The sequence below is a fragment of the Streptopelia decaocto genome (genome assembly GCF_964273445.1).
Source record: "Streptopelia decaocto genome assembly, chromosome: 3".
Taxonomy (NCBI): domain Eukaryota; kingdom Metazoa; phylum Chordata; class Aves; order Columbiformes; family Columbidae; genus Streptopelia; species Streptopelia decaocto.
Genome location: NC_138656.1, coordinates 116986781 through 117000752, shown reverse-complemented (window position 1 = coordinate 117000752; position 13972 = coordinate 116986781). Strand labels below are relative to the sequence as shown.

At 39.4% G+C, this 13972-nt stretch overlaps 1 protein-coding gene across 1 annotated transcript in view; it reads left to right on the top strand.

Moving 5' to 3' along the window:
• The window catches only part of PKHD1 (PKHD1 ciliary IPT domain containing fibrocystin/polyductin), a gene marked incomplete at both ends in the record, with an annotated part of 268094 nt that overhangs the window by 190840 nt on the left and 63282 nt on the right, over positions 1-13972 (top strand). The window contains 2 exons of the mRNA XM_082047184.1: positions 511-673; positions 3169-3329. Coding sequence (XP_081903310.1) covers positions 511-673; positions 3169-3329 — 324 coding nt within the window. The remainder of the gene's footprint in view (positions 1-510; positions 674-3168; positions 3330-13972) is intronic.

The following is a 13972-nucleotide window of genomic DNA, read 5'->3' as shown; positions in this document are numbered from 1 at the left end:
TTACTGAGTAAAAAGGGAGACAGAAAAACACAAATAGACTTGCCCAAGGTCTCACAGAAAATTTGTAGCAAAACATGGGTTTTGTAGCTGCACAAGAGTTCAGTGTCAGAGCCAAGCACATCTCACCAGACCCAACTCATATTAACATCTGGCAAGTGGATAAACCATCTAAGTCAGGTTGTCGTTAATCTGGTTCTGATTCAAATGAAAATTTATTAAACATATTTGTTTTTTGTTTCTTTCCCACTTACTGTTTCCTTTGATTTCACTTCCTACAGGCATGACTTGATTTGTGTCAACTTAAGATATAACTTGCCTATGGAATATACTAAAGCAAACAGAAGATTGCATTTAGTCTGATCTAAAAATGATTTGTACATGTTTATATATACATACATATAAGGGGGCAATTTAACATGGAAAGTGTCATAGAAAGGAATCTTTCTCTCTCTGGTTCTGGCACTCCTCTAAACTCTTTTTCTCACTTGATCTTCTCTTAATACCTGACAGGAGTCACCTTTACTGGTTTTACAAAGAGCTGCTACAGTGAAGACAGGGATGTCTGCATCATGTCAAACGCTGACCATTTAGGCATCATGCCTCTTATCACAGCGGAGACATCAAGGATGTTACATGTCAATGAGAAAGACAAGTTCTACTTTCATCCAACAAGGTAATATACTTTATATTGAACTATCTGTTTCAACGGTTTGTGAAAAAAACAAACAAAAACACCTACAGTTTTGGGACTATCCTCACCTTTGTTTGTATCAGCTGTCTTTTTGTATTTTCTTACACAGAGCTTAAGCAATTAGTTTAGACTGGAAATCTGTCTGCAGATCATTCCCATTTTTTGTCTCTGTCTCTACTCTTGTACTGCTCCTGGCTGGCAAAAACGACCAAGCTCAGACATCAAACAAACATGCACAGAAAAACACAAATCCAGAAAGAACAAACCAAATCAAAGAAAAACCAAGCTCAGTTTAGGGCAAATTTTAAATCTGATGTTCAGATTCCATCAAGGTGCGTTTCCAGACCAGTCCTCTTGGATTTCCCCTTTTACTGACATTCATATAGCAAAACAAGCTTCACACATCCTATTTCTTAAAACTCCATCGTGAGCATCTCCAACTTCTCAGCCTCAGGCTTCAGAAAATGTCAGGACCTCCAGCAAAAAATCCCCTGAGACAGGGAATGTCCTTTTCGTCAGGGAAGCGGAGCTTGAGTTTTGCCTGCGAGATCGCATCAGAAATGTTGATCAGTACCAGGCAAGGCTGTGAGATGTCAAATGATTGCCAGAACTGCTTCTGCCCAGGGAGAATGTCATCTCCATGTGAAGGAACGTGGAGAAGGGAGGGGAGAACTCCATCTGTAACCTTAAGTTGCAGCAGTTTAAACATACCACGTCCAGTGGAAACCACATGCCTATTTATTTATTACATCCAGTGAACACAATACAGAGGCTATGTCAGGAAAGCCTTGAAGTAGCAAAAAAATCCAGCGTGGACTCCACTTGCCAGTCAAAAATAATTGGAGATGTCCCACACTGCTATGTTTAGAGCCCCTCCAGCTTTTTTGCCAGAATTTTTATTTTATTCTATATTTTTGCTTTTTTGCTCTGGGCATTACTTTGTGTGTGGATTTCTGAGACCTGTCCAGCTTGTCAGCTCCCATTATATTCCACTCTTGTATCCATCCCTCAATATTATACTATTAGTGAGCTGCTGAATACACAGTCCACTGCGAGAGCTGGTGATTCTCAAACATGATGAATACACATTGGGTACTGAGTGCTTTCTTAGTAGTCTGAGGTTGATTTGGTTCTCTGCCCTTCTCATTTGCTTCTCTGCCTTTACTGTAAATCTCTGCCTATATCTGTTTGTGGCATTCAAAATATCAGTAATTGGGTTTTTCTAATCTGAGCACAAGGAATTCTAAGTTTTCTTCAAGACTTCATGTGTATCCACGTGCTGATCTGAAGATGTCTCCATGGAATTTGCTGGATTACAAGTCATTGTATCTCATTGTATTTTGTAATAGGAGTGATATGGCCAGTTACTTGAAGCTGTGTTAAACCTTAAGTCAAAACGAAGATAAAAGCGCTTAAGATCCTTAATATGTGATTGAGCTTACTGCACTTCAATGATCCAAAAATTAGGCATGTAATCTAAAGAAGACACCAAACTCATTCTGTAATCAATAGAGACCCCTGTCTGGGAAATTGTTAATCTCAAATGTCCTATATATATTTCAGGTGAGATGAGTTCCCCTCCAACAAACCTGCCCTGTTGCAGGTACTTCCCTCTGTGAAAGCCAGTCTTTAATGATCTATATAAAAATTTATAAGCTTTTCTGACTGTTTCAAACCACTAAAATTGCAATTTACTCCTGAGAGTATAGTGGTGATAAAATTGGATAAACTTATTTGAAAATTAGATGTAGTTTGCCAAGATAATTCATCGTGCTACCCAAAAAGAACTTTGTTCTATTTTGGACTAATGCTCTGAAACCTCTTTCCTTATTAGTCTTATTTTCAAAGTATAATTTTATTATATTGTTAGGATCTGAACCTCTCATTAGAAAGAATGAAATAGCTATTCATTGTCTGGGAGACAGTACCAGGGGAATAATCACTTCCTACTAGATACATGTGGTTGAGTGAGGAAACTCTGGCTCAGGTGTAGCTTTGAGGTGAAATCAATGCACAATTCACTTTAAGACCATCAAAACAACCAAAATGATATTGAATCTCTAAATCTCCAAATTATTAGAACATAAATTAGGGCAGACACAGTCTCAAATACCTTGGTATGAAAGAAAAACAACAAGAAATAAAACAGGTTCATAAACAAATTAATCCTTATGGACTGTGTCTTATTAGTATGAGTTTTCTCTTTCAAGTTTTTTTTTTTGTCTGTTTGGGTATGAAACAGAATTTCTTTTCAGAGTATGCCAGACCTCAACTGATATGCTTAGGTTTCATTCACTTTAGCCTGCTTTCCATTTTTTTTCTCTCTTCTTAGACATGTGAGTTCAGCCAGTAAATATCAAGACATTGCATGCATGTTCAGAAGTGTTTGTAGCCAGCGTAAATAAATTACAAACAACAGCATAATCTTTTTCCTTTGCTCTCTTCTTCATAATAACATTGCCTCTCCTACCTGTCAGTGTACAGACCTCTGAAGACACCATGTTCCCTGAAAAAAGATGCAAAGGTTCGAGGAAGGCCCTTTTCAAGGATTTAGATGGAGGCATCCTGGACCTAGAACCACCCATTTCTGTTTTCCCAAAGTCAGAATTTGAATGGACGCAGTTCTACTTGCAAGCTGGTAAGTGCTTGTGTTGTCTGAAGTTCTTACGAAGTCATGTCTTCATTTGAGCCATGAGATGTGATTTCACCCCAGGCTTTCACTGACACCTGCAACTGAGGTCAAGATGATGGTGGTTCCACATCGTGTGATGCTTTTCCAGGATAGATGTAGTGAATTACAGTGTAGAAGTCTTGGGGACCTCATTGCACAGTTCTGTATCCACCAAACCCTCTTGCAGAATCATGTCACCTGGCATCCTCAGCCTCTTTAAGGATTAATTCACTAATTTTAAGACCAGAACAGAACTTACCTGCCCTTTGCAAGGTCCTCTGAGAGCATTAAGTAAGACATACCATGTAAATGCTATGTAAGTACAAAATAATAACAACAATTGGCCCAGCGAGGATGTTCATCCGCATCCCACTGAGGAGATAATCAAGTTGAAAACCCACTCCAGAAGTTTAAAAGCTCCTCTCTCTGGTTTAAAACGGCTTGGTAACCACTTTCTGGAGGTTCACACAGCAAGGTTCTGTTCACATTCTGATTAAAACTCTGCTCCCTGATTCCAAATAAACTCTTTAATTACGATTAGCATTTCCTGCACCTGCTGCTGATGGCGGCCGCTTTGCTGAAGAGACGCATCATTTGTGACTCCAGCGGTATGGGAGACTGATGGAAGGGACGGCAATTAATCCTGTTTTCTATCCCACTCTAAAACTGATTAAACACGAGAACTTTAATCTTTAAACAAAATGTCTAATGTGTATCCAGTAAAAGCTTTTCCTCCAAGGATCCTGCTCTAACTGGCTGCTTACAGGGCTGATTAATGTATTCTTTCGATGCAAACACACTGTTTTTTTACCTTTTCTGCCCTGATTATGAATCACATGCAAGCATTAACACCCTAGCAGTATTACCACTGAGCACCTGCATATTAATGCATACATGCTTTTGCATGCAGAACCTGAATTTTATTTAGATTCACATCATTTTTAGCACACAGTCATATGTGTGCCAGGAATCCCCACCATCTAAACTCCACTGATAGTGCAACCTGCACTCCACAGGGTTTATCTCCTTGTGTAATGCAGGTGACAACATATGGTAAATGATGCCTTGCCTCTTGAGGCTGTAATGAAATTGCTGTGTTTTCTTCTTGCTGCCCAGATATGAATGAGGATTTTTTTTTCCCCTTCACAATTGTGTGCTAAATTCCTCTGTATTTCTCATTCTGACGTGCAGTTCCTTTCCTCTCAAGGCTGACATTTAGAAAGGCACAGCTTGATGCTAAGGTGAAATCATGGTTGTCTCCTCTCCTCTCCTCTCCTCTCCTCTCCTCTCCTCTCCTCTCCTCTCCTCTCCTCTCCTCTCCTCTCCTCTCCTCTCCTCTCCTCTCCTCTCCTCTCCTCTCCTCTCCTCTCCTCTCCTCTCCTCTCCTCTCCTCTCCTCTCCTCTCCTCTCCTCTCCTCAGCTATGAGAGCCATAACAGGGACAGAGTGGACCATTCAATGCAATATTAATGTTCCTAAACTCGTATTATGTATTTAATTCAAGACACACTCAATATAGAATATATTATTTGTGTATATATTATATATATGTGTGTGTATGCTATAGGCAAGGAGGGACTGTTGGAGAATGACCAAGAGAGAAAGGGCATGAGACCCTCTCTACGGAGAGGATCTCTTCTAGTTAGCATGAGTAGGCCTCAGTTAGCATGAGCTGAACAAGGGTGGGTGAGAAGGTATTGCCTGGGAAAGGCCTGGACAAACAAGTCTCACAGTCTCAGGAGGCAGCTCCGAGATAATGAGGGAATTCACATACCAGGGGGGCCACAGAAGGGGATGGACTCATTATGTATGTTGGGATGGGCTCATTACGTATGCTATCAAATCGGTGTTTGACGAGCAGGCATAATTAATAGAACCACTATAAAGGTCTGTGCTCTGTATTAATAAATTGAAGCATGTTTATCATCTGCATCGGATGGCCGCATTTCTTCCTCCGTCGCCATAGGCCCGAACCCATGCCGGGGTCTTGACCCCCGACAGAGGGACCACTTGGCTTCCTGAGTCTTGCCCACTGTAGATGGGCAGTAGTGAGCCATGAAATGTTTTTATTTAGATATGAAATGTTTTTATTTATTTATTTTATTTTAAAAATTAGTTTTAATCATGCATCCACATTTTTGTTTGGTTTTGTCTTCCTTTGTGCTGGATCTTTTACCTGCTGTGTTAGCAATTTGGGTCACAGACCAGGCCTTTTTATTGTGGCTTTCTGTAGAAGCAGAGTTGTTAGCATAAAAATGAAGTTTTAGTTTTCTGGATAAACCACATAATTCAGAAGGAAAACAACAACAAAACAGGAGGGAACAGATCCAAGATTTTTCTTCTTATTTCTGCTAAAAGAAAAAGGAGCAACAACAAAAGCAGTTTTGAGTCAAACAATGCATAATTATTTTTTAATTTAAGGGTATTTTTTTGCTCTTTTTTTCTTTTAAATATAATGTTGCAAAAGTTTAGAATGTGATGTTTTCCAACAACTCCCCCCCTAAATCATTTATGAGGAACTTTCACATTATCATTTTTCAAATTATCCAAAACAATTTAATGAGTTTAACATGAATTTGTAATTACCTTAATCTCTTTGAGCTGCCATTTTTGGATGACAAAATGTTTTTCTCTCCAAACTCATGTCTATACCGAACCTCTTACAAAAGAGCTTGGGGCCACCCCTGGAGCACTAAATGGTACCAGGATATAGGAAATACCAGGATCACAAGTTGTACAGCAGAATTAGCTATAAACAGGGGTGCGTCTAGCTGAGAAATGAAGGATAAATGAACAATTTATGTACTCAACTGATTTCTGTGTCCAGGTTTAAACCCCTGTTCCACAAAGGGTTGCTAATACAACCATAATTCTGTAGTTAGAGTTTCAACCATTTGCTGTCTATCTGTAATAATTAAAAGACTCTGTTATCATACTGCCTCATGACAATGCCGGTAACCCAACAATATCCAACCCCTGAAGTTCATTTTGTTCCCTTGGTGGACCAGAGGCTGGTAGAAGATTCATCTGAACCCGCTTCCATTGCCTTCAGTGATCTTCAATGAATGACACCTTAAGGGCAGAAGTTAGGTGGGTTGATACATGGGTGTCTGGGAGGTGAACTCAAGCATTCCAAGTTTTAACCTAGAGACTGCAAACACACATAATGTCTTCCTGCTGGCAGATATGTTTGAGGCATGTTTTAAAGCAATTCAGGCTGAATAGTCATAGAATCACAAAGTCATAGAACACCTCAGGTTGGAAAGGACCTCAAAGGGTCATCTGGTCCAAACTTTCATTTAGAGGGAGCATAGTTGAGATTATCTAGCATATTGTCCAAAAGTGTTTGGAAACATCCAGTGATGGTGACTCTACCTTATCCCTGGGGAGGTTGCTCCACTGAACAATTGTTCTCACTGTATAAAAAATTATTTCTTATAGCAAGATGAGGACTCTTCTAGTGCAAATTATAGCCATTGCAACTTGTCTTCTTGTGGCTTCTTGTGAAGAAAGATCCTCCATCTTCTTTGCAGCCTCCCTTTAAATACTGGAATACTGTGATGAGGTCCTCCAAGCCTTCTGTTTTTTTCTCTTTTCCAGGCAGAAAAGACCTAAATCCCTCAGTCTTTCCTCATAGGGCAAGTTCTCCATCTCTTTGGTCATCTTTGTGGCTCTTCTTTGGATCCTCTCTGGTCTGTCAGCATCTTTCTTGAACTGTGGGTAACAGAAGTAGACAGCATATTCTAGTTGCGACCTGGGGAGAGCTGAGTCGGATGATCATGTCTCTATGTCCACCAGCAATGTCCCTGTGGATGCAGATCAGGATCTGAGTTGCTTTTGTTGCTTTAATGTAATGCAGCTGACTCGCGTTCAGTTTGTTGTCCACCAGAACCCCTACATCCCTTTCATTAACCCTTTCATCCCTTCATTAAAGGCTGCTCCCCAGCCACACACATCCCAGACTGTAGCCAGCTCTTTGGTTAGAGGTCCAGGACTTAGTATTTGTCTTTGTTAAGCTTCATACTCTTCTTGCTAGCCCACTCTTTTCAGCCTCTCTCTTCTGTGTTTACGTATCACCCCCCAGTTTAGTGTCACCAACAAACTTGGTGAGGGTGCTTTCAGTCCCATCATCCAGCTCATTTATGAAGATGTTGAGTAACACGGGGCACAGTATTGATTCCTGGGGAACAAATAAGCTAAACTGAATATTAAATTGTTGTCAGTGTCAGTGACCCAACTTACAGAATGACAGAATCATAGAATCACAGAATGGTTTGGGTTGGAAGGGACCTTCAAAGGCCATGTATTCCAACCCCATGGCAATAAGCAGGGACATCTTCAACTAGATGATGTTGCTCAGAGCCCCGTCCAGCCTGGCCTTGATTGTTTCCAGGAATGGTGATAAAGTGACTAAGAGAAACAGAAATTAATAGATATTTGTTTGGTTTTATCCTTCCTCATGGAAGAGATGTCATGATGGGTCTATAGCTGGAGACATGGGAACAGGGGGAGGGACATGAAGAAGGAAATGATCATCAGAAAATCTGTCTGCCAGTATCTATACTTGCAGGAGTGTTGGTTAGAATTAGCATATCACCTGTCCTGTGCCCAAGTTTCTGTTATCTAGTTCACCCAAGGATGCACCCAAGGTTTTTTATCTTTGCAAGGTGTCATGGAACTCCTGTTTCTCATACAATAAGTTACACAAAGATAAGCAAGGCTAGGCAATAGTGATGTGGGTTAAAGGTTAGCTTTCAAAGTATTAGCTCTTTAAGTCTTTAAGTGTTAGTTCTTTAAGTGTTAGTCAGTTAATTGTTAATTCCCTGTATTACCCCCTTGTTAGAGAAGAGAATGTGACTCTCACTTTCCAAGCAAACACGAAAGATTCCAACTTGTTATATGGGTCTTTAATCTCAGCTGATATCTATAGTTAAATATAAAACTATGAAGATTTCAGCTGTCCGGGTATCACAGCATGAAAGCAGGTTGTCATCCCAGACTACACTGGATTCTTCAGGACAGGTGCCTTTGAGTGTTCACATTTGCACAGTCAGGGATCCAGCCCCTTGTGTAAATCCAAAAGTGAGTCCTTCCCATTCTTATTCTTCCCCTTTAGCATGGCTTCAAATTTGGATGGAGGAACAACCTTTCTGTGTCTCATTAACTCCTTAATTATAATTCAGGGTTCCTATTATATTTGCATTGTATAATATTGTGAATAATTGCATTTATTTTCTACCTTTCACAAATCTGGCACCTGCTTGTAAATTATCTGAATACAGTAGAAGCATCAGTGGAATTTAAGTCTGTAATACCCCTGTGAGATAAGCATATATTTTATATGTATGTCCTCCAGACAGAAGACAGAATTTGTGACTTGCCCAAGGTGAGTCACTGAATTAATGCATATCCTTCCAAAACCCTGACAGCCTGACTCTTCATCTGAAAGCATCCCACTCTGCTTAGGCAGGTTGAAAAGTATGGTTACGTTAACTGGAATCAGCCAAAAATGTATTTTACATTCTACTTTTATATTAAAATAATGCCTGGAGCACATTTTTGAACTTTACTGCACACTTCCATTCTGGCTGTGGTTTTAAACAAAAAAAAATCCCAAACTCTTTTTTTTATTTTAATTATTATTAAAGCTGAAGAAGTGTTTTATTGAAAAAAATTAGTCAGCTTTAGTGGGAATCTGTTGGTGAGAGGAATAGCGTATTGTGGACAGTTGACCTTTTATCTGACCAACAGGTAACTAAGACTATATTTTTCTATATTGTTTGCAATCTAGGCAAATCTAAAACTGTTGAATTCCTACATTAGTCTTACTTGCTCTCTAGAGGTAATCAGTACATTTTCTAGGTCATAGAAGGGTAGGTATTTCATGTATAAATGTTTATTTGAAGCAACCTGGACAGACATTTAAACACTTGATTTTGTCAACTGCTATTTAAAAAACACTCTCTGAAGGACAGCATAGTATTGAGATATGGATTAAGGATTTTGTGCAATCTCCTTTCTTCTGGTAATTTTTATTATCAAATAAAATTCTCAAGTAATAATTGAGGAAGTTTATCATTTTGTTACACAAACTGCCAGTGTAATCTAGGGCTAAAGCTTTGTGAAAATGTTGTACCATATATATTTAATATTCCGAGGACTATGATTAGCTGCACCTGCTATGCATAATCATGTTTAGTAATTAAAAATGTTTGAGAAGAGATTACAGGTTTCTTAGATTTTCAAGAAATGAAACAGATGCAATATTGGCCTGAAACATTTATTGTTTTCCTCTGAAGCTTTTTTGTTGTAGTTGTTGTTCAGAGATAGAAATTTGCTTTTTCCGCAATAAAATGGCCCATGCAAAATGGATTGAAAGTGGCAATGGAGGACATTAAAAGAACTGTCACCATGCTATTGTTTTATAAAATCCAAACTTAATATGATAAAAATTCTTGTAATTTTACTTAGTTTTCTTGAAAATACATCCCTGGTAAAGGTTTCAGCGGACCTTAAATAAGTTGAGACTGAAGTGAAAAGCAAAGTTGGAAGGATTTTTTAAATGTTCATAGGAGAACAAGGTTTAAAGTAAGACAAAATGCATTATTTTTTTATCTTTTATATGCCTGTGGTGGCTCAAGTGTGAGATGTCTGAAGCTTGTGAACTAAAGGATCAGCTCAGCTCACTGGGGACAATTTGTTTTGGTAAATCATGGAAGAATAAACCAGATCTGGAGATCCAGAAAGAGCAAACTAGGTCAGCATTGGGGGTGATGTGACCATATGACATTTCCATTTGAAAATACTATAAATTACTTTCCGTCAATGCATCTGTATCTCAGCCTCTAATAAATAGCGATTTTCCTTTTTCAGGGATGTTATTTTCTTAATTGTTAAGCTAGGAAAGAAGATATATGGCATTGCTCAATATCCCTGTGAACACTGTAGAGAAATGTGTATCTATATGTATACACATTAGGTTATGTTATGGTTGGACTCAATGATCCTGAGGGTCTCTTCCAACTGAAATGATTCTATGATTCTATGATTCTATATATTTATATACCTCTACAAATGTACAAGCCTATCAGACTTTATCTTCTTGTTCCCATGGAGAGCATAAAATGCTTTTCTCATGATGAATGCAAAGGACCATGGGAAAACCCACCCATTTTGCTCATTCATTGCTGTAAATGGAGTTTTGCTTTTTGTGCCGTCCTTTCTACTTACCTTCTAAATTCTGCAGGTACTTTTAACAAGGCATGCACCCATACTCAGCTGTGTAAAATGTAAAATATGTGTATATATGTATTGAGAATAATGAAATTTGGAAAAAGTGATTGCAAAGTCAGGTCTCTGACTATGGCAGATAACCTTGGCCATTAGGATAGAAATCCTTTCTGAAGACAGGCCAGCAAATAGTTTATGCCTACAATTGTTGTCAGAAATTCTTGGCTTCTCCTCTCAGCCTTATTCTCTGAGGATTAAACACCAGGTTTGTAATTTTCAGAACAAGACTCCTGTATTTGAGAAGCTATGTAGAAAAATGACACAATTTTTGGAGTTCATGAAAACTTGGAGAGCCCATTTGTTTCCCTGTGAGAAAAAAAAGAGCTTAGTGCCCCCCAAAACACCACTTCACCTTCATTTAGGGGTCTAGTTACGGGTTTGATATCCACCTCTCTATCCTTTGGTGTATAAGTCTTTCCTGTGACCTGAGTATGAGCTTTATTACCATTGACACAACGCATCTACATTTCAGGGTAGTGGTTCTTAAGTTGTGATTCATACAACACTGGCGGTCCATGAAACCTGAATAACTGTTGCGTACATCACCCTTGGTTTAAAGGTGAAAAGGATATTTAGACATCTGGAAAGCAGAAGAATGGCTTACAAAGTTGGGTGGCTCAGTCTTGAGAAGAGATGGATGAGAGATTTAAGAACTGCCTTCAAAATTGTGGGAGAGTCCTGTGGAGTAGAGAGATGTAAATTGTTCCCCAACGCTATAGAATCAGAAATAATGGGCTGAAATTTCATCAAAGACAATTATAGATGGTGGGGGACGGAATGTTAAAATAAAGAGAGCGAAACACTGGAATAGCCTGTGTGAATGGGTTGTGGAGTCCTATGGAAGTTACGCAAACACCCTTGGATCATCCAGAGATATTTTCCTGAGGTGTAGAGGATGGATCAAACAACTTCAGAAGGCCTTTTATGGACCTTTTTTTTTTTAAATTCTGTAAGGATGCCCAGTGGTCTGCAAGAACCTTTGAGGCCTGACAGTGATTTATGGGTCCAAAGGCCAGGGTGTTGTAGTGGGAAGGTCTGGTAATTAGGACTTTGCTGATCAAAACAAAGAGTTACTACTCGGGAGGTAATTAGTGTACAGAGATTCTGTCCCAACCCATGTGCTTGGTCCCTCTCAGCCAGTCTCCCTGTTCTTGTGGGATGTTAATGCACTTGAAAGGTTGTGCAACGTGTAGAGTTTAGTCCCATGGAAAATGGTGTACAAGGTTTGAGCAGAGTTTACAGCACCAGAGAACCGAAACTGAGGCTGTTGCTTTTAAGGAGTCTATATTCCTGTGTTTACGCAATTAAAAAAAAAAAAAAAAAGAAATCTGAATTGCATCCTGCAAGTATTATTATATTATTTTACTTAGATCTTAGAGGCATATCTATAATCCAACCAAACCACTGAGTGTTAGTTTGCAGAGCTTTACAGGGGAAGCACTGCATTTTGCACCAATTAATTTTGCAGAGGAAGCAGCCTGTTTAAAGATGCCTGCAGCAGTCACTAAAATACGTGTTGTTTTTCAAGGCCACCAGACACACAGTTGGCGAGGTTGGCTAATAAACAAAACAACAATGCAAAAAAATACCCCAGCCTCGTGGGGTTTGCAGGAAGAAGGGATGAGAAATAAATGAATAATGCTTACCTGCTAGGGGTGGGTGAAGACTATAATTGTTTAGCCCCCAGCAGATCCCTGCAAGGGTTAAAAATGACAAAGATATTAGTTGGTGGCTGCTAAGATTGTTGGTTTGAAGCTCTGGGCAAAACACAGACTGTTATTTACCGGACTTGGTCGATTTACTTCTTAATGCAATAATGACCTGTGAAATGAAACGTGAGCCAGACAATTGTTCCTCATTGTTTCCAGTAAAACATCCTTTCATACCCCATTAAACCCACCATTAATTCCATTTGAAAGAGAAGCAGGCACAAACACCAAGGGATATCTCTCTCTTTTTCCACTTTTCCTCTTTTCTTATCAATTTTAGAGGGTGTTGGGCAGCTTGTGGGGGCCACATTTGCGAATGAGCATCACAGAGATCTACTGGATTGACACCCACTGGATCTCCTCCCTGAGGTTTGGAGAAAAGCATATCAGCTAACCTGGAAAACACAGCCCATTTATTGATGTTAATACATCACGTTTCTCTTTTTAAGGTTGACTATATTCAAGCATGGGGTTGATGTGATCATGCAGTGTATGCGTGTGCCATATTGGACTCAATAATTTTTAGACCATTTGGAATTTCAATCAAATGTGGTGGATGGATAATTTCTCAAAGATATGGCTCTGGAAGAACCCCTCGTACCCCAAAGGGAGATACACCTTGGAATCCATTTCTGGGATACCAAGGAATGTTCTCTGGAGAGAAACTTGAGTTTTGTGTCCCAACTAAAGCACAAACTTTTGCACATTGTTGGGCCCCAGGGAATGCAGCCACAGCTCTGCAATAAAGCACTGGGCTCCACTTTGCATGAAACTGTTTTCTTTAACTCCTGATTTACCTTTGCTGTAGCATGTTATTGAGTAACTACAAAAACATGACAATATAAAATTGAAACATTAGTGTCAGCTTTATCTGATGAAAACCAAAATCCAAGAGTTGGTATTTCTTTTCTTTTCTTTCTTTCTTTTCTTTTCTTTTCTTTCTTTTCTTTCTATTTCTTTCTTTTCTTTCTTTTCTTTCTTGTCTTTTCTTGTCTTTCTTTCTTTCTTTCTTTCCTTCCCTTCCTTCCCTTCTCTTCTCTTCTCTTCTCTTCTCTTCTCTTCTTTCTCTTCTTCTCTTCTCTTCTCTTCTCTCTCTTCTCTTCTCTTCTCTTCTCTTCTCTTCTCTTCTTCTTCTCTCTTTCTCTTCTCTTCTCTTCTCTTCTCTCTCTTCTCTTCTCTTCTCTTCTCTTCTCTCTCTTCTCTTCTCTCTCTTCTCTTCTCTTCTCTTCTCTTCTCTTCTCTTCTCTTCTCTTCTCTTCTCTCTCTCTCTCTTCTCTTCTCTTCTCTCTCTCCTCTCTCTCTCTCTTCTCTCTCTCCTCTCTTCTCTCTCTTCTCCTCCTCTTCTCCTCTCTTCTCCTCTCCTCTCTCCTCCTCTCCTCTCCTCTTCTCCCCTCTTCTCCCCTCTCTCTCCTCTCCTCTCCTCTCCTCCTCCTCTCCTCTCCTCTCCCTCTCTCTCCTCTCTCTCTCTCCTCTCCTCTCTCCTCTCTCTCCTCTCCTCTCTCTCCTCTTCCTCTCTTCTCTTTCTCTTTCTCTTTCTCTTTCTCTTTCTCTTTCTCTTTCTCTTTCTCTTTCTCTTTCTCTTTCTCTTTCTCTTTCTCTTTCTCTTTCTCTT